The sequence below is a fragment of the Notolabrus celidotus genome, chromosome 8, assembly GCF_009762535.1.
Source record: "Notolabrus celidotus isolate fNotCel1 chromosome 8, fNotCel1.pri, whole genome shotgun sequence".
Classification (NCBI taxonomy): domain Eukaryota; kingdom Metazoa; phylum Chordata; class Actinopteri; order Labriformes; family Labridae; genus Notolabrus; species Notolabrus celidotus.
In genome coordinates this window covers 30,617,948-30,641,967 of record NC_048279.1, presented here as the reverse complement: position 1 = coordinate 30,641,967, position 24,020 = coordinate 30,617,948, and the positions used below count along the sequence as shown (strand labels likewise).

The following is a 24,020-nucleotide window of genomic DNA, read 5'->3' as shown; positions in this document are numbered from 1 at the left end:
TGACTTTGTAAGACAAAAGGAAGAGTTGATATCAGTAAAGTGTCTCTGATAACAAGAGCAAATCTAGTGAGGAGTCTGTTCACTGAATGTATATACCACCAAAACCTGCAATGGATTTAAAGAAACACACACACGCACATTTACAGCATATAGAACTATCAGTCTTTCAGTTGTTTTTCCAACAGTGCCCTGTTTTCACATTCATCAATTATGGAATGGTGTTGTCTTTCATTTGAAGCCTCTCTCCACCTTATATCTATCCATGCTAAAGACAATCTTTAATGCTCCATGTTTGGTCTCCACCAACTCCCAGAAAAGTATCTTCATATTTAGCTGCTAATTCCTACAATATGTCTAATTGCTCGTTGCAAAAAGCATTTTTCAGAGGTGATGTGCTGAAGAGGAGGTGTACAGTCTCTTTTTAGGGCATTTTCCAAAAGTGAATCAAGTGTTATTTCATATATTCTTATTTTCAAAATTTCAACGAGAAATGCTTTAGCTGAAAAAATAGAGAATGTTGTGCTCAAATAAGTTTGTCTTAAGCTGCAGTGCCCCAGTTTGTTTTAGTGTGTTTAAAAGCTTCACAGTGGAGGAGTTAGTCAATAAATGAAAGATGACACCAGCAGCTAAATTTAAAGGTTAAGTGTACTTTTTCTGCCTCAGACTTCTACAGAGAGGCAAACATGTCCTTTTCAGATTGCTGCCTTTTATGCCCTTCTAATCACATCATTTTGAAACCTCACAGACTTAAGACGACAAGAGTCAGTTGACAAAGTGTGAAAATATGAACCCCTTTTAAAGTTCAAGTTAGTGCAGTTAATTATTTGGTGCAGTAAGACGACCCTTCTCACTTCAAGGACTCCCACCTGTGTTACTCTCTCTTTCCATCACAATGTTTATACCTCCTACCAGCACAGCACATGGTGCAAGATGTTACATCAGCATGTTGGTGACGGAGTTGTGCTTCAAATGCATATTGCAGATTATTGAACTAAGTGATTAAATGTTGGTGAATCTCTGTGCAAACATTTCCATATCAAAGAAGACAGATTTATTTTCCCCAGCAGTTGGACTCGTTTGTAGAGCAGCCCAGCGTTTATTTTCACGCCTACATGTTAGAAAACTACAATTACAGTGATATAAAATGTACACAAATGAATGCTAATTCATTAAGCAAATTAATTAATTATCTTAATGAATTAGTCCATTAGCATACCTGCTCCTGCTTGATATATCATGGTGATTATATAGGGACATTAGGCAGCTCAAGTGCTTCTCATTTGGACGTGATCCAGAATATCTAGGGGATGATTAAGGCAGTGCCAGGCCTGGGCCTCAGCTCTTCAGGCCCTGCACAGATTTGGCTCAACTATTTGGTCCCAATTTAAGCTCCACAAAGAAATCCCCCTTTCTGGAAATTGCTCCTCAGATGAAAAGAAAGCAAAAAAGCACAGCCGTACTTTTTAAAAAACGAGCCCTTTTCAACTCTTTTCTTGTACCGGGGCCACTACAGCTCATTATCCTGCTCTGAGGAGCACAAACCCAGATACAGTTAATGAAGTCTTACACTATCTTTGGCATTTTACCAATCTGAAAAGTAGGCTGCTGTTACGGAGGCTGCTTTAAGGTTAGCTGAAGTCACAGTGGTTAATCCGTCATGAAGAAACTGAGCTGTCTTTCCTCCTGAAGTTTTAGATCAGGCAATCTAAAGGTAAATCATTAAAACTCCTCAGGTGTCACCAGCGTCCTCTTTGGTCCTTTTGCCTTTGCTGTGATACCTGCAATGAGAATACCGAGCTCACAGTGGTGACAGGAGCGTTTGCCAAACAGCCTTGCCAGTGTTAATGACTCCTCTCTGATGTTTTAGTGTCGACTGTTAATATATAAAAGGGTATTCTTCATAAAGCTTGGTAAGTGGCCCCAAAATAAAATATACAGTATATATATGGCACCTGTTTTAGAACTGCTCAGCTCTGCGTTCAAAGAAGCAGTGATGAATGTGCTCTGTCTGACTGAACTTAAAAAAGATAAAGCAGTCAAGTTAGCGACTACAAACAAATTGCTCCTGTCCCATCAAGGTTTGGGTTTAAAAAAAGGCCTATCTTATGATGTAACAGGTGTACATATGACACTAAAATAAAGTACATTACATAAATGAAGGTTAATGTGATAGAAGTCAACTCAGGATTTGAACCACAGTCTCCAGAATGAAAGTCCCCGGTTTGTTTGAAACAATAATCCTCAACCGCTTTGCAGAATGGACTTCCATGCCCTCTATCTGACCTAAATGCAACACTCAATTCAAAGCCACTGTGAGGAGTCTTTGTGTTGTGTTGATTCTGGTGACCCCATTGAATGACTACATTTCCCATCAGCACCATCACCCATTGTCGTAAAGATGTGGTTCTTGCCAAAGCATGCATTTGTTATGGAAGCAAATTAATGGAGTACAGATCTTCTTTTAGCCCTAGAACACTATTGCTAAAATTAGTAACACTGTCACTAACGCCGGGTGTTTTTTACCTGATATATTATATACAAAACAAAAAGTATGTCATCAAAACATATGAAAATATATGAAAATATGAAAAATTAGAGTAGTGTTCTTTTATTTTAAACTGTACCATGTCTGCTGAAAAAATGTATAATGGGGGGGACCCTATAAAATGCTCCAAAATTACTGAAAATTTGGCATTTGGGACCAAAAATTTCTAAAGCAAAAAATGATGAAACTAGAAACTTGGTGTTTGGTCCACCCATTCCTGGGACATTTGAGACTTCCCTGGTGAAGGCACAGTCTCCTTGACACACAAACAGCTGCAGGAGAGAGAAACAAAAAAGGGGGAATATCACCCGAACACGTGCCTGTAGGGAAAAATCGGGTTTTGGAATAAGGAAACACCCACGCCTTCAAAAACAATGCTGAAGCCACCCAGGGACCCATGACACTCAAACGCAACATAATGAAAATCATGTAAATGTGTTTGCTTGATTGAATATCCCTGGCGATAGTGTTCTAGGGTTAAGGAGCTGATCGAGGGGATCTCAGTCAGCTGGGCTGCTTTATTGAGAAACTAGCCGGAGAAGACATACTGTACATATGTGTTGTGCAAAAACAAATGAGCAAAGTAAAGCGCTGAAGTATCAGTGGACTGTACACTCATATCGACATTAGAGTTCAGGTTGGAGTTCTTTAAAATGAGTGAAATAACTTGGTAGAGTTGACTCTATCTGTAGCAGTTGATAGCCTAGTTTCTGTTCCAGTTTTACGGCTGGTTTCTGCTGACCGGGATCCCCTGTGTCTAATACATTTACTATTGACAACTACCTCACACAACCCTCCTTTAAAAAAAAAAAGAGAACTCTCCCTTTAACTGTGCCACCAACCTGACTTTGAGGCTGTTATTTAAGATAAAGTAGTTGTATAATGCTTCTGTCAGTCGAGATTTTTTACCTACATATCAGCAGAGACATGTTACAGTTAAAAGAGTGGAGTGCTTCCTAAATGTCATGTATAACTGAGTCTATGTGCAATATGAGGTGATTATGTGGAGTGTAAATGTGTTTTCTAAATATGGCAATCTCAGGAAAATTCAAGGCTGCACACAAAGCAGAATCCACACTTGCTGTCAGCAGATGCAGCTGCTGGCACAGCTGGGCGCCTGCGGAGGAAGTGCTCTCATAGCAAAAATGACGCTTCACATGCTCTCACCAAAACATCTGTCACCACGTCATTTCAGATGAATGGCCGGTGATTACACAATGACAGTTTTGTCAAGAAGTAGCTCTAAAGCACCTTATTCGGGGTAGATGACAAGATGGTTCACGCTGCCTCATCCGTCTGTGGAAAATAAGTGCTGATGGGAGATGTCATGTCAGAATTTGAGATAAATAAAAACCTGGTTCAGATCAGTTCAATTTGGATATTTTGATAGAAATGCAGTTATTTGGCCTTCTGAACAGACTGTCTTGGGAGCTTGGCAGCCAAAGATCAGAAAATATCTCAGAACCTTAAGTTATTGAGGTGCAATTTTGCTCTCACTTCCCAAGCACCTCAAAAACATGGAAACGAGTATTGAATGAATTCAGATTGAAAGTTCCAAGGCCCCCATCTGAGAAAGAAAAAAACACTTTAATTAATTTCTGCTTTGACAACAATCTGCTCAAACTTTCATGGCATGTTGAAAACCAAATCACAAAAAGTCAGACAACAAATAAAGTCTCCAGCAGCTCAGCAGTGTTTCCATGCTGTCTGAATACATGCTTGAACCTGAACTTTCAAACAAATCCAGCAACAGGAGCAGCATTGTGTTTTTAGTTTGCAGGGACTGTGATCCAGAAACCAAATTACCTTTGGAGTCAGAATACAGGAGAGGATTTAGAGTTTTTAATAAGGTTTCTGGGTTCATGGAAAGGTTCCTACTGAATAGGTAAAAGGGTTTGGATGTGTGTGTGTCAGTATTTTAATTGCTATCATAAGAGTGATTCAAAGATTATCCCATTCATGATTACTCTCCCATTACAGATTTCTTAGCACCTGGTTTATAGCAGAGTTTTTAGGAAAAATCTTTTTGGGCAGAAATGAAGTAATTTGTGTTTTATGATTCCAGCTGCTGCAACAGCTTGAAATAAACAGAATGACTGGGCTCTTATAATGTACATTCAGCATATCTGAGATGACAAAAGGAGCACAAAAAAGACACAAACGTGCATTACTAACAGAATTTAAACGGCGAAAATGACTGCAGCGGCCAGACATTATAGAAATAGGCCTGTGATCTGTGGTGCAGTGCCAGTTCTTCAACAATAACAATAAAGCTTCCAATCTGTTGCAGGAAACAAAGTTCTCAGACCAGCACCAAACAAAACCCTGACTGCACAGCAATAAAAACAAAATGGAAAAAAGACACTGGATCAAACTGTAAATTAACAAAACAATGTATACACCTTCAAATCGTCCAACTTAGCAGTGCAAAAACTGACCTCAAGGCAGAGTTAGTCTCCTGCATCAAATGCAATTCTCTGAAAGTCGTTCAGTTAGCACTGGGTTGTCAATTATTAGCCTTAACCCTCTGTAAGCCCTAGGAAAAAGTAACGTTGAAGGTCTTAAGGCGATCAAAAATGAGCATTGCTTTAAACTGATATAAATATGTCATATATTGATGGATCATTCCAATTTTTTTTTAAATCTCTTAATTAACTTCAGTATTAATGTGACATACTGAATGTTCACTAATATTATAATTAACCCTTTAGTTACGACGTGTTTAAGAGCCAGAGAGAGGAATTTAGGGGAAGAAAAAAACACCAAAAATGGATCAGCTCCTGCATAATATAATGAAAACTGGAATTCTTTTTTTGAGTCAACACATTTTGACATATGTTGATGACTTACAACAACACTTTTTTTATCACTGCATTATTTTTCATGTAATGTCCTATGTTTAAAAAAGTTACGTTGAAGGTCTTAAGGCGACCAAAAATGGGCATTGCTTTAAACTGATATAAATATGTCATATATTGATGGATCGTACCAATTTTTTTTTTAATCTTTAAATTAACTTCAGTGTTAATGATACATACTAAACATTCACTAATATTATAATTAACCCTTTAGTTACCACGTGTTACAGTGCCAGAGAGGGGAATTTAGGGGATGAAAAAACACTAAATTATTATCTCCTGTATAATACAATGAAAACTGGAAAAAAAAAATTGGGGTCAACACATTTTAACATATGTTGATGACTCACAACAACACTAATTAAATGACTGCATTATTTTTTTTGCAAAGTCATGTTTTTTATCAAAAAGTCACAATTTTGGCCTCAAATTGACCAAAAGTGGGCAGTCTAAACTGTTATAAATATGCCATACAATAATATATTTTTTCAAATTTTGAAAAAAAATCTTTCAATGGAAGTCATTCATCACTATCAATTGAAACAAATTTTATTTTCAAAAGTTTAACCCTTCATATGCCAGTCTGTGACTGATCCTTTGTTATGAAAAAACCCATGAAAAGCGAATGAGCTTTCTCTATAGGTTTTTGGCTATAATTTGATCCCCCTACACACACACACACATTACTGTCACCATGCACATATACATACATCAATCTTGAGGATCAATATCAACACACAGAGACCTTCCTTGGTTGAATCTAATTTCAAAATTGCATGGAAGGCTCCAAAATGTAAAACTATAGCTAAAATTCCCAAAAAGAGCCAAAAAAATGATAATCAAAACCTACATGAAGTTTGGCCCACAGTGGAAACATGAAAAGTGGTTCATTCAGCTGAAAACCCTGAACATCATAGATTTTGAAGGCAAACCTACAATGTCAAAGCTGTTTTGAAAAAAAATATGATTTTTTCCTGCAGAATAATGGCATTCAAACTTTGAGTGTTTTATGCTTTTAGGTGGGGATTTAATCAGGGCATTTTTCCCATAAGGAATTCATTACTCCAATTTTGGCTACAGATATTCCCACACACACAAAATAATTTCACTAAACACACACATACACCACTTCCAGACATCTCAAGGTATGCAGTGAACTCAAAAAAGTCTGAACCCATTTGCCCTTTGGTACTCTAGAGCAGGATTTGTGCCCCTAGTGGACAAAGGGAGAGTAGCATGAATTTGGCAAAGGGATGAAAACTAAGAAAATGGCGCCATCTGGTGTTCTATGGTAAAAATCAAAATTTTAGGTCCCTGTGGTTTGGTTCACAACAATGAGTAACTCAGAACCTTTTTTTCTGATGTAGTAATTCCAGGATCAAAAAACGTGGTTTGAATGGGTTTCAATGGCTGCCATTTTTGGCTTAAGAGCACGAACGTTAGTAAAATGAGTACACTGGAGGACATTACACTTACCAAATCATATATGTAAAAATTTTGTAAATTGACCCAAAAAACTCCACTGTCTTTAATATCATGCCCCAAGCTTAGAAAAAAACACCAAAACACAACAGGCGAATATTGCGAATGACCAAAAATGGGCTAAGGCTTACAGAGGGATTGCCGTTTCACTCCAGTACTACTCTGTGGTCCCTAATAAATAAATAAAAATATACTTCTACGCCAGTACAGATATGAAACTACCATAAATCCAGATCTACAATGACGGCATGTCTTGGAGATGTTTGTCCTCGCTCCATTTCTCTAAGAAGAACATCCAAGAGAAGAAAGATGAATGCTTTAAGATGTCTCGGAGGTTATATGAGGTAGAAGAGCCCGCCTCAGCCTCTTTGTCTCAGAAGACTATCATCTAAATGTCAAATAGTTATTTACTGAGACTCAGCATTAATCCACCATGAGCAAGCACTCTGCAACATTTGGCAACAATGGCATGGAGAGACTTCTTTTTACGAGACAGCAACCTCAGGCGGAACAAGACTTATGGTGAACACACATCTGCCAAGACCGGTTGTGGCGAGAAAGTGGGAAAGAGGGAGATTGAAATAAACAAACAGAGGATCAACAACTCAAAAGACAATACCAATAATAATATTTTTTTTATTTATTTGATTCATTTATAAAGGGACCATGTACAGTATTGAACATAAATGTTACCTTTTGATGCATTGTACCAGAGTTAGCTTAAAGCTAATTTACATCTGCAGACCAGAGCCTTTGCAGTAATAGCTAAGTATATATAGTTTTGCAATAACATCATCAATAATGTAAGTGTGACAGATTGAAGTCATTAGTCTATCAACAGTATCATCAGCTATTTAATGGAGAGGTTTTTAATCATTAACAGGCAGTATAACTGGCAGGATTTACGAATTATATTTGATATTTTTACATTTTCACAATTTGATATTTTTACATTTTAATATTTCTTATCTTTGCATTTTTGTATTTTCAATTTTTTTTTATCTTTATGTTATTACATTTTCATATTTCATATTTCATATTTTTCTGATTGTTATAATCTCATCTTTTCTTGTTTTATTTTTCCAACATTGTTTTATTTCCTTTTATTTGTCTTCCTCACATTTCTCTTTTATTGTCTTTTAGTTTCTTTCTCATTTGTAAAGCACTTTGTAACCCTGTTTTGAAAAGTGCTTTATAAATAAGCATTGTTATTGTTTTTCTTATTTTTTAAAATGTTATTATTATTATTATTATTTAATTATTATTATTATTATTATTTAATTATTATTATTATTATTATGGTGATATGAGGATGACTGACACTGATAATTGCAGCACTTGGAGTTTCAAATGAATCCTGGATATTAACAGCACGTGTTTGAAATTAAAGCAGCTCATTTCAGCGTTGATGAATGTTAACTGATCTAACTGGAAATGTTAAATGAGATACACCGCCCTTATAAACCTTCTCGGCTGAGTAGAGAGTTGTCTTAAATGTGAGGTATAACAACCTATCTCTTGCTTCAAGGCAGCATTGCTTAGTGTCTGTAGTGATTATGACTGCAGCAAAGCATGGGAAGACGTCCGGAGACTTAATGTAAAGAGTGGAATCATCTGTATTCAAAGGTGCTTGGGTTGGACTTCTTTTTTTTTTAACTCTAGTGACCTGGAGTGAGCTCCAGCATGATATGGACACAGAGTTACCCAAATTCACTTGAGTTAGATCATGTTTACAACCTTCTTCTTTGTTGTTTTTTGAACCCAAACCAGAATATTGACCCCGTCTGTAAAGGTTAGACAAGGCCATTACTGCAGAGATGAAAACATCCCTCCTGACCTCCATGCTCCCCCCTCTGAAGCATACTAATAGTAGTGCTACAAACTGATAAAAGATCCATTTATGTTCTGATAACATCTGAAGCAGGCTCAAAGTGTCCTCTTACTGTCTTTGTAGCAGGTACTGAATCCTCTTTATGAAAGGACATGAGCAAAGGTGAGGGAAGATGATTTGTAAATCATTCGTCTTGTTTTCGGTGTGCTGCAGCATTTATCGGGTAAACAATCAGGCAAACACACTGCATAGGTTGTTCGAATCAACCATTAACAACCTGACATTTATCCTGCCTTGTACCTTTAACAAATCACACACACAGGTTATCAGTGTTGTAATTAACAACTTTAATTTGCACGGCCTGGAGGGGAATTAAACCCTTTTTGGGATTCAGTGGTGCAAGTGAGCCGAGAGATTTTTAAAGCTCTTTGATAATGTCTTCATTGTGAAAAGGTAGATAAAGAATCCAACCCTTTAAAACTTTACAGCTAATACACATTCAGGCTTGATTTATGGTTTATAGCATACATACTGTACCTGCACTTTTTGCAGCGTAACATTATGAGCCCTGTTTGAAAATAGGAGAGGTGTGCTCACCCTTTTCTTCTCCCTCTGGGTCAAATATCAGATTATCGTTCTCTCGGAAATATTGAAGGACTGTTAACTCACTTGCTTGTACTGTTGACTATTTGGAGTTTCATATTTCATGTTTTGGGTTGAGTGCTTTGCTCAGGAGAAATCTCAGAAGTAGTTTCTGTATAAAGATTTCTGCCTCTTTACTTCAAACGTCCAGTTTCTTTGAGCTTATATGAGCTTCATATAATCCCACAACCTTTCATTCACCATCAAAGTTCTCCAACCTCTAGGCAAGTGCTGCCCCCTTTTATGAACCCACTTTGCCGTTTATTAACTGACTCACTGACTGTAGGTCTTGCAGAAAGAAATGTAGTATGGTCTACTCCTCCAAGACCACAAAAACTGTAGTGAAACGCTTTTTTATTCAATCCTCATGCAAAACATTCTCAGCGTATCCTTTCAAACCTCGAGCGTTTCATTTTTATGCACATCACAAACGAGTGCACTACAGAGGCAGCTGACGTTTCATTCATGCACCAAAATAATAGCAAAGCAGTTGTAGGGGGTAAGGAATTCTTGAAACTGATTCACACAGACGGCACGCAGGGGTGTAATGTGATGAATACAATAATGATAATAGTTTGAACATGTATGACATTCAAAGTCGTTCCTCTGTCTCTTTGTTGTGCTCCATCTGAGAGATCGGCACAGTGTTTTTTTTGCATTTGTAAGAGAAGAACAAGCACCAAACAGAAGCACTACCCCTGGGGGGGAGAAGTGTGTCGCCTGTGGTTTCGGACGTGCTTTGAACTTGAAGGAGTCCTTCATCAGTGTACAGTGCTGCCGGGGATGTTTGGGTATGGGAAGTGCAGTGATAACTCTGCCAAATAAGACGTGCTGCAGCAGGGTGCTTGGGCAGCAAACACACAGCAGATGCTCCAGTGTTCTCCAGATATCTCAGAGACAAACTGTAGTACTCCAACCAAATTGGTCTGTACATAAAAATCGCGCTGAGCGTGCTTAAAGAGATCTGCCCACAGGAGGTCAGGGATGTGTCAGCTGAAGCGAGTGGAGAGCGGGTGAGGGGAGAGGAAAGCAGAGCAGTTTATCTGCTGACTTCAAGTTCCCCTTCAGTGACCTCCATGACAATTTGAATAATTTCAAACAAGCTTCTCCAGGAAATCATTGGTTTACAGAGCAAACTGCGAGGACCAGTGCCTCCTTGCTGGTTGAAACAGGCACATGTGGCTGCTATCACAATCCAATTTCTCAGCGGCACAGGAGAGCTTCATTTCGACTTGAAATGTGCATGTTGAAAAAAAAATATTTTTCTGTCAGGATCCAGCCGGGGAAGCTTCAAAACATGAATCAGGTTACTCATTTGGAAGGACATTGAAATTGTTGTTTAGTATGCTGCATTCAGAACCCCTGAAAATGAATGTCATCCTGCCTTGTGAGCAGAGTCCCAAAAATCAACAACAACAAAAAAAAAAGCTGCTTGCTGTCTGGCTAGCTTATTGTGTATGCAAAACAAACTCAATGTCTTCTCACAATCCCCCTAGTGAAACATTTCTTGTGGTTGATCTGAAATAACAGAGTTGTTTGCAGCAAAAAAAAACAATGCAGGAATATAAAACAATCCGTTTGCTTGAAAAAAATTCTTCCCAATTGTCCTTTTATATTTTTGAAGCAGTTGTATCTTCAAACCCTCGCTGGATGCTTAAAACAAACCCAAATAAAAAAAGGACTTTGATTAACACTGAGAATACTCGTTGGGATATTCCATCTTTTGAATTGTATTAATGGAGGGATTTGCTGTCAAACTGCTTTCACTTCTATGAACAATTATAACATTCTCTTTACAGCAGATAAACACTCTGTTACACAGCTTAAATTAAGTAGAGGGATATGTCTCTCTTTTTATAATAAATAATGGTTATAGGCAAATTTCAAGTCACTTCAATCATAACACAATCCACTCTAAGTCTGTTGTATCTCCAGTATTTTTTGGTTTCTACACACTGTAACTTTAAGCCTTACTCATTTAAGATAGAGGAAACTGTCTGAGGTTGGTAGCTAGCACGGTCTACATCAGAGGTCCTCAATAGGCGGCCCGCCGGACACCTCTTTTGGCCCCCAAACTGTTATCCCTTCCCTCCCCATGTCAACGATACGCAGACAGTATGGCGTTAGATTTGTGTCAAAACGGGCGAGCTCGTAAAAACATATACACGAGCAGATAATAATATTTCACACGCGCAGATATGTACTCATCGCGAGGAAATTCAACAACCGAGAGGTATTTAGGTAGCTGCGAGCATGCATAAAAGCACAGGGACAGAGGTGGGGAATGACACTTGCTTGTGAACAACAATTCGCGCGAGCACAAATCAGCTCTGCGAAACAAAGTTTCTGTCCGCAAGAGCACAGTGAGGCATACGCGCACGCGCAGGCACTGCTCTGCTCTCGGAGCTGAATTCTGCTCGCGGGAGTCAAACTATTTTTGACATATTGGAAGCGGAGACCTAGTGACGCACTGACCCTCTGATGATTGGTCAGCTTTCAACTTGACCACACCCACATGACCTCTGAACCTGAACCGTGATTGGCAGCCAGCCAAGGAGGATCTTCTATGGTTGGGAGTACGGCCCACGGAATTCATGTTGTAAGCACATTAGTCGGCTAAAACCTTAAAATATAATGTTTTGATCAACATTTTGAATTAAAGGCTGTTAAGGTTGAAGTGAGATATTATATTTTACTAAGATCAGATATTATTTAGCTCCAAGTAGCGTTATAACTCGCTAACCATTTGTATGGACGATGATTTTATGTAGATGCCGAAAACTCAGATTAGAAAGCTAAAAAATTAAAATAAAATGGGACTTCAAGAATAGCCTCCCTGTTTTGAGGCAATCTGGAGGAGATGTAAGGCTGCCAAAGAGCTAGACAAATACAAGAAGTGTTGTCTATTAAAAATCCTGTGTAGACATAATGGATATCACATTTTTCATATCTCCATATACTATGTAAGGGATAATGTATTGTTGGAAGGTTGTTATGGGAAAAAGAATCCCGACAGGGTGAGACCGGGTGAGACAAGGGGTCTTGTCTCCCCCTGAAGGTAACTCTACCTATAAGTAAGTAGTTAAACGCTACTTGGAGCTTACTAATATCTGATCTTAGTTTAAATTATAATATCTCACTTCAACCTTAACAGCTGTTAATTCAAGTCCATTTAAGTTTACTCTTGCTGGCTTGTGTGACAGCTGACAATCACGGTTCAGGTTCAGAGGTCATGTGGGTGTGGTCAAGTTGAAAGCTGACCAATCATCAGAGGGTCAGTGCGTCACTTGGTCTCCGCCTCCAATATGTCAAATGTAGTTTGACTTGCCGTCGCGCGAGCAGAATTCAGCTTCGAGAGCAGAGCAGTACCTACGCGCGTGCGTATGCCGCGCTGCGCTCTCGCGGACAGATATTTTCCGCGCAGAGCTGATTTGTGCTCGCGCGAATTGTTGTTCACAAGCAAGTGTCATCCCCCACCTCTGTCCCTGTGCTTTTATGCGCGCTCGCAGCTGCCTAAATACCTCTCGGTTGTTGATTTTCCTCGCGAGGAGTTCATATCTGCGCGTGTGAATGGAGTGAAACTTTTGAATTCACTCACCCTCCAACCACCACAAGAACAAGACCCATGTGCTTAATATGCCAGGAGACTATAGCTGTGCTGAAGATTTCCAATTTGAAACGACATTATAAGACATCCAGGAATTTTGAAGAGACATTTCCTCAAAATTCAAAAGGTAAGAACTGCAAAATAAATGCACTGAAATCATCATATCAAGCTGCAAGCAGGACTGTTGACACATCCATGACAACAAAACACACAACAACATTTACAGTTGTGTTCATAAGTATACATACCCTGGCAGAATGTATGATTTCTGGGGTAGTTTCTGTTGTCATTATGATATAAAAAGAGTAAACACAGTTGTTTGCTAATAATTTGATTCACCCAACCAAATCTATTTTCTCTCTTATCTTTCATATTCTCTGAAAAATGCCCCAAAAAATCACAAATTCTGCCAGGGTATGTAAACTTTTGAGCACAACTGAAGTTCATATTTTCGTTGTTATTTTGAACGAAAAGGACATTTTGTTATAAATATTAGGCAAGGCAGGCAAGGCAGCTTTATTTGTATAGTGCATTTCATACACGAGGGCAACTCAATGTGCTTTACATTAAAACATTAAAAGCATTGGAGACATTCAGACAGGCATAAAAGAACACAATTAAAATGTCAAATATGATAAAACAGAAAAGAAAAGGAAAATTAGAAATATATTAAAAATTACATTAAATTTTAATTTAAAGTGGGTTAAAATAATCTAAGATAGGAAGGCAGTGGCAAATAAAAAAGTATTAGTCTTTGATTTAAAAGAGGTGAGAGTTGGAGCAGACCTACAGCTTTCAGGGAGTGTGTTCCAGATATATGGTGCATAATGACTAAACGCTGCTTCACCATGTTTCGTTCTGACTCTAGGAACTGAAAGCAGACCAGTACCTGATGACCTCAGAGGTCGAGGTGGTTCATAAAGTAGTAGCAGATCAGCAATGTATTTTGGGCCTAAACCATTCAGTGCTTTATAAACCATCAGCAGGATTTTAAAGTCTATTCTCTGACAGACAGGAAGCCAGTGTAGAGATCTAAGAACTGGAGTAATGTGGTCTACTTTTTTGATCCTTGTTAGGACTCGAGCAGCAGCATTCTGTATGAGCTGCAGCCGTCTGATGGACTTTTTAGGGAGTCCTGTAAAGACCCCGTTACAGTAGTCTAGTCTGCTAAAGATAAATGCATGGACGAGTTTTTCTGCATCCTGCTGAGACATGAGTCCTTTAATCCTTGATATATTCTTAAGGTGATAATAGGCTGACTTTGTAATTGTCTTAATGTGGCTGCTGAAATTAAGGTCTGAGTCTATGACTACACCAAGGTTTCTGGCTTGGTTTGAACATCTCATCATTGCAGATTGGAGCTGAGCAGTAACCTTTAACCTAAGTAATTACAGTATTATTGCATATGGTCTGACTGACCTCATTAAATGGACATTTGGCTCATTGAAAAATATATTTGTGGCCCTTTAAGATTTGTATTTGAGTACCCCTGGTCTACATCATCAAAACAGATTCGTGCAGATTCACATGGATTGAAGAAGACAAAATCCTACAATGTCCATGTCAAGTTAAGATCAACGTGTTCCCTCAACAGTGGAGCTGTCAAACAAGACCACAACTGCTGAACACTTGCTGTCTTAAACTGCTCAGCTGTGTAACACTTCTGTTTTCAGTGCACCACTCCATCAAAGAAATCTGAAACACTGGCCGACTTTGAGGCAGAGTGTTAAAAAAGAACTCCATGCATGCTCAGCAAAAGTAGATAAATAAAAGCAAACAAATGGAAAATTTTTTTTATTTGCACACTTTGAATGGACACTTTGCATTTCATACCGAAGAAAAAAAAAATTGGATACACCTGCTACAGTGCTGAGAAGTTGCTGCCAAAGGCAAATGATAAATGATGCTTCAAATGCCATTTGCAAACTTGACAGTTTCCAACACAGTTTGCAAAAATGGCTTTGTGAGATTGTTTGTGAGAAAACTGTCTCTACTGCACAACATTCGCTGGTTATTAAACTGTTTGAATGGGAGCAGCTTAGTTGTTTTTGCTATATCTTCTGTCTGTCAATAATCTCTGTGTTTAAATGTGTGTTTCATAAACAGAGTATACAGCACTTAAGTTCTTTTCAAAAGGGGGCAAAGCTAGTCCACACTGAATACAGTGTTTACAAAGAATGAATAGCAATACATCAAAACCTTAATTTCCACTATGAATGAGGGACATGATTATCATTATGGTTTTATCTTGTATTCGAAATATGTCTGGTTCCCTGCCTGTGTAATGACCGTGTGGAGTGAGTTTTTAAACAGCACATTAACCTTGCAGAGGTCACATTGAAAGTGCTTTGGAGGTTTTTCAGCATTGTCAGTGGACTGAGTGTGCATGTTTTTCTCAGCTCTGCTTGGCTTGTCATTCATAGATGTTTACCCCACGCACCCTTGGGAGCTGCTCAGTACAAATGCAGCAGTCTTGTAATTCTGAACAACTCATTGGGTGCTAAGGGGAGTTGAAAGGTGTAGAACATGGCCACCTTATATGTTTTCGGTCTTTAAAGAGCAGATTACAAATAGAAAGACCTTAAACTCAATGATTACAACTTTCTCTCTGGATTCTTTGAATACATCCGCTGAAGCAGGACAATAGCTCACCAGCTGGAGGTCAAAACCCCTCTGGGATTAACAAAAGCAATCTGAGTGTCTGACAACGTTTTCAGCAGGAAAAGAGAAAACCCAATGTACTTTTAGACATTCCTCTTGTTTTTTATTATTAGTCACAATGTTATTTAACAAGTTTAATCTTTAACTTATAAACAGAAAAACACAGGGTTACATGTTAAACTAAATTAATCTGATGATAAAAAAAAGCAGTGGATAAAATAAACTGATGATACTGGCAGACATTGCTTTGGTCTTTTTTAGGTCCTCTGCCATTGTGTTGCCAAGAACTTACATGAAATAAAGGATGCAAATTGTGAGTATTATCAGTTATCGATCGTTGGAAATGTCAACAAACAATTATCAATCACTTGTTCGAAAAACTGAGATTTGTCCCAGGATAAGAACTGGCTATTGCACAGCTACAGAACATATAGAGGCGTACAAATTGTTAAACACTGGATATCAACACTGCTTTAAATGACACCATCCTGATAGCTGTCTGTAATATGAGACTAAAAGTTGTTTATCTCTCAAGGAAATATAGAAACATAGTTACAGTGTGCTCAGGGAGGGAGTGGCAGCTCTGGGGAAGGGCCAACAGGGGCCAGTGCCCCTGTAAAACTGAACCTGGACCCCCCTGTGGCCCCCCCTCCACACCAAACAAATATACAATAAAGAAAGCTTCGGATCGCGCCGGTGTTACAGGCGGAACACATGCGTGTAGCACTTGGTTCCAGTCCCTTAGAGCGCTAAGGGACTCATGTTGAGTGTAAACAGCCAAACAGCTGCTGTCAGTCTGAATTTTGATATAGTACACATTAGTATATATGTCTAGTATATAGGGATGCACTGATGTTTTGCCAGTTTGTTTTCAGCCGGTCCTCGCCCTTCTCAGTCTCTTTTGTCAGGGTTGAATGTGTCCCTCTGACAACACCCTTGGCCCCAGCCTGGCCCCCCCAGTAAAATTGGTCTAGAACCGCCACTGCAGGGAGGTAATGGGGTAAACTCCAGGTAGAAGCCAGGTGCTCTTGAAGAAAATGCAAAACTAGTCGAAAAAGCGGGGGAAGCTACGGGGGCTGTCTTCAGGCTCACTAGCTTGTGTCAAGGACTAGTCTTAAAAAGCCTTTAATTATTCAGGGCATAAAGTTTTAAAAATAACAACCAGGAAAAGGAAACGCCAACCGGTTTTGACCCTACGTCAGAGTCGGAGTCTTCATCAGGGTGTTGACCAAGCCCTGATGAAGACTCTGTGAGGGTTGAGACCCATTGAATATCTCTACCTGATAGAAGAACTTGATTATTGTTGACGTCCCTCCATGAGATCTTTGACATCTTGCAAAGAGGAGGTGTTTTTTACTGTCATGAGGGCTCGCTCTTTTTGAGCACAATCCACTTCTTATTAATTGAAATGTAAGTTGACCAAATAAATATTTGTAACTCTTGTTGATAATGCAAACAGAGTTGGGGGAAGTTGATAATAATGTAGATGGTAGGTGGTGCATGTCAGAATGGTGCGTCAAACTGTAACACTGTTTGCTTTGGCATGTCTGGTTTATGTAAAAGTTTACATTTATGTTTTTTGGAATGATAAGAGGTGAGTTTTGTGTGTGGAAAAAAAGTTGTTGGCAATGTTTGGATTGATTGGATATTTCATGAAATCGTAAAGACCGAACAGGTGTGGTTTTCAGTAAATTGTTTAGTTTCAGTAATGTTTTGTTTGAGTGCATCATGGGTAGCTGTTAAGTGATGAGGGAAATTTCCACTGCTTGTTTGAGATTTGACCCTCTAACTTTCTCTGACACGCACAGACCTTCAGGGTCTCGGTGCTAAGGATTGAGAATTACACCTCTGGCTCCGATCAGTTTTTTAAATCTTGTGGTAAACTCTGTAGGAAAAAAAAGGAAGCTTGCAGAGCAAAACAGATGCTTGAGGGAGGCACTGGCTGTGGTTGTTGTTGTAGAAATATTTTAACACTCTGCTGTGGGGTTCTTTGCCCTTTGCTTTAAGGCTGACATTTCTTATCTTGTGCCATATGTTGTTTGGATTATGGTAAGTACTGTATAAGTTTCCAGCCTTGTTTTAAAAATGAGCTGGTACTGTACTGTACTGTCCATCGACTACCAGAGAAGACTCAGTGTTCCCAAAAGCCCATCAGCCATATCCAGCATTCCTGATTTCTCTAGGGCTTAGTTTAATTACGTTGGAGACAAGCTGACTGTAATTAGAAAGCTGTAAATTGAAGACTTATCAGCTATAAGTCAGAATTAGTCCAAGCAGGCTAATAGTCAAGAGGCCTTGGGGGGTAACTCATGCATACTGTCAGGAAAATGTATGGCAGTTTTCATAATGTATTCCATTTTTCCAGACTTATGACTTGCCAAACAAGCATGACAGCTGATGGTAAATTACAGTGTGTGCATGTATTCAAACCCAGCAAGCGCTGAGCGTGTTGCAGTCAGGTGCTACATACACATAGTATCTGTTAGAGAGGTTGCATTGACATTTCTATTGTTATGCTAGCCCTGTGCACTGAATGGCAAAAATCTGCTGAATGAGACGGATGGGGGGTGGGGAGGGTGGGGTTAGAGGAGCGCGGCTGTGAATTGTCAAGACATGATGCATTGTGTACATAGTGGGAAATGGGTAGTCTTCATTTGAAAGTCAATGCCAAAGCTTAGACGTGCTCCGGGGAATTTAAAAACCCCAAGCCAAAGTTATGATGGCACTCCCGGAGGGGGTCCAGGGAAAACTTCGGGGCTGTTTCTGCCTCCTGTGCTTTCAAGGCAAATAAATCAGACTTTGGAGTATTTACCCAGCTACACACTTTTTTTTCTCACACACACAAGAGCTTCTGCACACTAATATATAACATGCTCATACAAGTGTTCATGTCAGTTTGAGGCCACGTGTAGCAGAAGCTGTCATAATAAATCCTTACTTCTGAGTGTAGATCATTATCTGGCTGGGTTTATGTTAATGTGGCATTATGTTTAATATTTTTTGTGCTGGAGGGAACATCAGACATAATTACTTTGTATTTGCTTCTAATGCAGCTTATGCTAAAATTGAATTACATAAATTCCCCAAGAATAAATGTTTGTAGAGAAATAGAAGTTATGACTGAAAAAGTTGACTTTACTTGAAGTTAACTTTATGGAGTATTTTGCCTTTATTGGATTGGACAGCTGAAGAGAGACGTGGAGATTAGAGAGTGGGGGACAGGGCTCGACATTATTCCTGGCCCAATGGCCCGGGGCTAGGGAAAGTTTATGCAGGGCATGTTCATCAGCTCATCAGTAGCCAATTTTTTTTTCCACCGCCAATCAGAGTCTGAGACATATTGAGATTTCACCCTCCTGTTATGTTCGTTTCTACGGAACAGCAATAATTTTCCTGGGTCAATTTGACCCGGGGCATACTCAATTATCCAAAAGTGTCAGAACCCCAAAAAATCCCAATATCCTTTTTTTAATCAAATTTTTAGCTCCATTACTGACCATTTAAATCAAGATTTGATCCATTGGTGTTCTTTAATTCTCACAGATCCTGCTTCAATGAGGATAACTCACTTGTTTTTCATTTAAATGAATGTTAAAACTTTTTTAATGTACATTGGAAAGCCCTAAATATAAATACAAGAATTTTACATCCCTTAGATTTTTGTTTATTTCATTTTACATTTTGATTTTTTTTTATAAAGTAATGTTGATAAATTAGTACGACACCTCTTCTGTCACATGCTGCCCAGATTTTTATGCTGCATTTAGCTGGTTTGGAAGGCATACATTACCTAAAATGGACTTTAAAAAGGGTCAATTTGACCCACAACATAACAGGAGGGTTAAAAGACATGCTGTTAAAACACGTGACAGATGAACTGCACTGTGATATGCTGACTTACACATGAGGAAGACGGTCAAAATGTTGTGGGCAGTAGCCTGAAGACTTGAAAAAATGTCTCAAAAGGACATGCCTTCCTTAATTCTCATAGGTGGAGAATGGTTGCAAGGGTTGGTATGCATTGCACAGTTTGCCAACATTTCCCTGTGAAAGCCAAACGAGAGCATTCGTTCTGTAAAGGGACGGGCAACTGTCAAAAAGAAGCACTCGCTGCACATAACACTAGCTGAATCATTAGCATGCACAAGCAGACAGAAGGAGGTCGCAGTGAACATATGCACACAAACAAATGCCTTGTTCTGTAACTTAAATGAACTGGTCTGCAGAGATGTTCTCATTAAGATGCATCTCTCAGCCCTTAGAAAACGTTCTCTCTGCATACTTTAAATGTATTTAATGCAACTGAAGGCACATTTATCATAAATCACAAAGTAAAGAAAAGAAGATTTGCTTGGCCGGTGAAAATATTCAAGGGGCTAGTAAAGTTTTTGGGGGGTCAAAGAGCTAGCACTGTACGGGGACTGCAGCCTTTGTATATTGGCTGCTTTCCATAACAGCTGAGACAAAGCCAGCACTACCTTGAGGGTGAGCTTTAAGGCTTTAATGTGTATTTTCTGTTGAATTGTGTAATCTTTACCTAAAGGTGTCGGTAATATTTAGTGTATCCTCTTTCATACAAATTGGAAGGGCAAACATAAGAAACATTTCTCAGCATTGTACTGCAAACTGAGTGCTTGTGGGTAATATTTATATTTGCAGAAGTAGTGGTACTTAAATCCAGTGTCTGCCTTCAGTCTATGCTTTCTCCCCACTGATATATGAAGTCTGTCACTGTGCCAGAGCTCTGTTAGCAATAATGGTGCTCAAAATGAAAATAGACTCAAAGACAAGAAAATTAACTCACCACTGGACACAAATATATTTTGTGTTGTCTTGTGTAGAAGAAGCGCAATCTAAATGTGCATTCACTCCACAGTAAGCACTCCTTTATTTATTAAAGAAAAGCACAGTTAGCACTTCAGATAGTATTCAGAGCTCCTAGAAAGATGATCAATAATTCAGTAGCTGGTGGGGGCAGAAATATAATGTTTATTGTGTGTTTGTATTAGTGACTGCTCATAATGGGTTAAATGTCCTTAAGGACATTTAATGACACAGCTGAACCTCTGAAAGCTGTGCATGTCTCTGTCTCTGAAAAAGTTAGTCCATTAATAACCCATTTAACGCTGGGACGCTGCAGAGAAGTTGATTGATTGTGCTAGCAGATATGCTAATCCACCTAGTGTGGCTGAAATACTGTGTTAACACAGAAGTGGAGCAGCAGCAGCTGCAGGCAGGGGTCCTACCTAGAGCTGGGGACTTTAGAAATGCATAAAGAAAGGATGTGATCACATTACAGAGGCAGTAAGTAAGATTTTGGGTGCCCCGTAGCACAAAATGAGCATAATGTGTCTGCAGGGGTTGGTTCGGCTGTTGATTATTACAAGCAGTTTTACAATTATTCTGCCATGTTCAAATATCTTTTGAATTTCATACTTTGGAGTAAAAGCTCACTGCCCTCTGGATTATTAAGGCACTTTCACTGCCCCCTCACAGCTACACCTGACATTGAAGAGTGAGGGACAGACAGAACACGACTTTTCATCTACAAAGGCTAAACGCTTTGTTCCAAAGGAAAACAGTCTGAAGACCAAGGCTCCGAGCAGCAGCATTATGCCACCTTTTTCTATTTCACTTCTACATTCTTCCTCTCAGGCCTCTCTTTTGATACCTACTTTAATTTGCTGGTTTGTTCTTCTCATGCAAGAAAATTTGACATCAGTGTTTTTGTGGATTCAACAAAAGAAGATGGGTGATGGTTGGTGGTCTGGTGGTTGATATAATTTATGTGGCAAAAGAAAATATGAAAGATGCCCCACAGTTTGGAAAGTATCAGATTTTAAATTGCCATTTTGCAAACCCCAGCTATTGATATTTGTTCATCTGAATGAAGTTTATATTTTCATGAACATGAATCACATTCATTCACCGACAGGATAGTGTGCATCAAACACATTCTCACTGAAGGACAGAAACCAATACGTTATCTAAATAAGACCTTGCTTTGAATGTCTGTTTTCTTTCTTATTAACATGAAATATTATATTTGTTTATAATGAGGGATAAAAAAAGTACTTTGTAAGGTTCAGAGGACACAAAGGTGCACTTCATGTATAGAAACACTATCTAATGGTAAGGTGTAATGGTTAAAATATTCAAAATATATTGGCCCACTGTGTATCATAGAAAACACCAAAGAGTGTATTATGCATCAGTGTGACACATCAAAGAAGGATGGTAAAGCTTCAGTAGTTAATGCCCTGGGAATAAGAACATGCTGTCAGAAAGGTAGATGTTACATTAGACTGTGTCGTGCAGTTCAAAGAACATCCAAAGAACAGCAAGTCACAAAAAGAAACTTTATGTTCTCTTTCGGTCCGTCACATCAAAGTGACACGTTGCTTTTTCCGGCACGACCTCCCGACCTCCAGTGAAAAGCACGTGGGCCTACTGAGGTTCCACTACAGTGCCATTGATGTCCGACTCAGTGTCACTCCGGAAGAACAGGAACGCAGGGTCACCATCCTGCTGTCAGTCATCTCTCTTGGCTGGAGGATGATGAGCACACACTGGTGGCTCTAGACGTCTTAGAAAGTACAGCTCAGTGTTTTTCCTGTGAGAAATCAACAAGTCAAGCTGAGTCACATTTAGCGTTGCTAACAAAGGGGATGTTGCAACATGCTGCACAAAGAACCGGGGGCATAAATGCAGATAAAGACGAGGGATAAAAATAAGGATGAACAAATGCATTGCAGATTTGAACATAAAGCCTGTGCTCATGTGTTTGTGTATTTGTGTGTCTGTGTTAATCCTTCTGTTGGGTAATATGGGAAAACTGGCTAACACAGATCCTCTTCTCTGTGTATTTCCTTTTTGCTTACATGAACATCGCAGCTATTCTGGGAAACAGACATTTACACAGGGCATGTGTTTTCCCCACAAACACTGTTTTATATAATTTCTGCCATGCAGGGGTCAAACCGTTTTTCATACAGCACCATGAATTATTGAAAAAGCTGTTTCATTGGTGGTAAAGAGTGAATATTCTTGTTTGGTTGAATAAATATTTGTGCTGCAGCTCTGTGAGGGTGTGAGGAAACTGTTAAAGATGCTATCTGGCTGCTACATCACAGTTGCTTGACTCCGGCACTAATTAATCCAAAGCCCTCACTTTAATTGCCTTAATATATCGTGCCTTTCTCTTCTTTATCTTGATTTTTCTCATGACGTCTGTTTCCTCTTAATTGATCCAAAAGGAGATCTAATCTCTTATCCGAGTGTGGGGTACGTATTGATAGCTTTAGTTTAATCCAGCGACAGTTTTGCAGATCCCATTGTCTGCACTAATTACGGTGGACTTGATGTATTGTCTGGCCAGCCAGTATTGAACCCCTGGTGTCTTGGAGAAGAGCACTCACCATTCTTGTTTGGTTTTTGACAGGAGAAGACCAATGAAGACAGCCAGATGGTGGTCGGCGGCAACTTTACTGCTGGGGCTCGCTGTGCTCGGCGCCGATGGGACACCCAACAAGGAGGGATTCAGGTCGCCGCCCTATCGACCAGTAGTGAGATTTCGACACAAGGTATTGATCCCCGTCTTTTTTCATTTGCTGCCCGTAACAAGAAAGACTACGTGCTTTTGCCAAGTATGAAACTAATTACAGTGCCACTTTGTTCCTGCTTCAGATGACTCTCCTTTTGTTGTTGTTTTTCTGCCCACTGCAGAAAAAAAAAAAACTCGATGAATCATTATGCCTCCCTCTGTGCCAGGGGACTGTCTTTTGAAAGACAACATCAGATTAGTGCTTGCACAGCTGAGCAGAGATGAAGACAAGCTTTGAATGAATTTAAGATGATTGCATGCCATATTAGCTGATCGCTTAAAGTAAAAGATGTGATTTAATGCTTATTGACCCAACAATACAGGAAAACTTTCACAAGTAAAATCGGACTCTTTTATTAATCTCTGTTGATGCATCTTGAGGAATAAGATACATTTGTTTCTCCCCTAAACTAGTACCGCACTATTATTTGTTTCCAAAACACCAGCAGCAGCAGCAGAGCTGGTTCAATTAGAGCCAGACTGGCAAATAAATTGACTGTTTTGGCAGACGAGGGACTTGAGGACAGCGGAGTGTTTTGTCAAGAGGCATTCGTCAAAATGTGGTCCTTCAGTACACATTTCCCACAAGCCCCCATTCCAATTCTGTTTTCTGGTAAACACTCCCCCTTTAATCCAAGATAGTAATTAGCAGAGACAATTAAGTTAAGTAAAAAAAAAAACACTTGCACTCTGAGGGAATCTGTCATCTTCAGACTGAACATTGCCTTTAAATTTACTTCAGTCACCTTCAGTCACGTCGGCACAAGAGCCAAAGGCAAAAACAGAGAGGT

General features: G+C 39.2%; 1 protein-coding gene and 1 long non-coding RNA gene across 5 annotated transcripts in view; one reads left to right on the top strand and one right to left on the bottom strand.

Annotated features, from left to right (window-relative positions):
• The window catches only part of fstl5 (follistatin-like 5), a 222,882-nt gene that overhangs the window by 13,472 nt on the left and 185,390 nt on the right, over positions 1 to 24,020 (top strand). For 2 of the 4 annotated variants that reach the window (XM_034689156.1, XM_034689155.1), the window contains exon 2: positions 23,068 to 23,209. In XM_034689156.1, the coding sequence (XP_034545047.1) occupies positions 23,068 to 23,209 (142 nt within the window). Of the gene's footprint in view, positions 1 to 12,772; positions 13,093 to 22,817; positions 22,911 to 23,067; positions 23,210 to 24,020 lie in introns of those variants that run through there. The other 2 variants (XM_034689157.1, XM_034689158.1) reach the window with 2 other exon arrangements.
• On the bottom strand, positions 21,972 to 23,182 carry LOC117816810. The gene is made up of 2 exons (XR_004632018.1): positions 23,045 to 23,182; positions 21,972 to 22,239 (listed from the first exon to the last, which is right to left on the bottom strand). It is a non-coding gene; the product is annotated as an uncharacterized LOC117816810 (long non-coding RNA).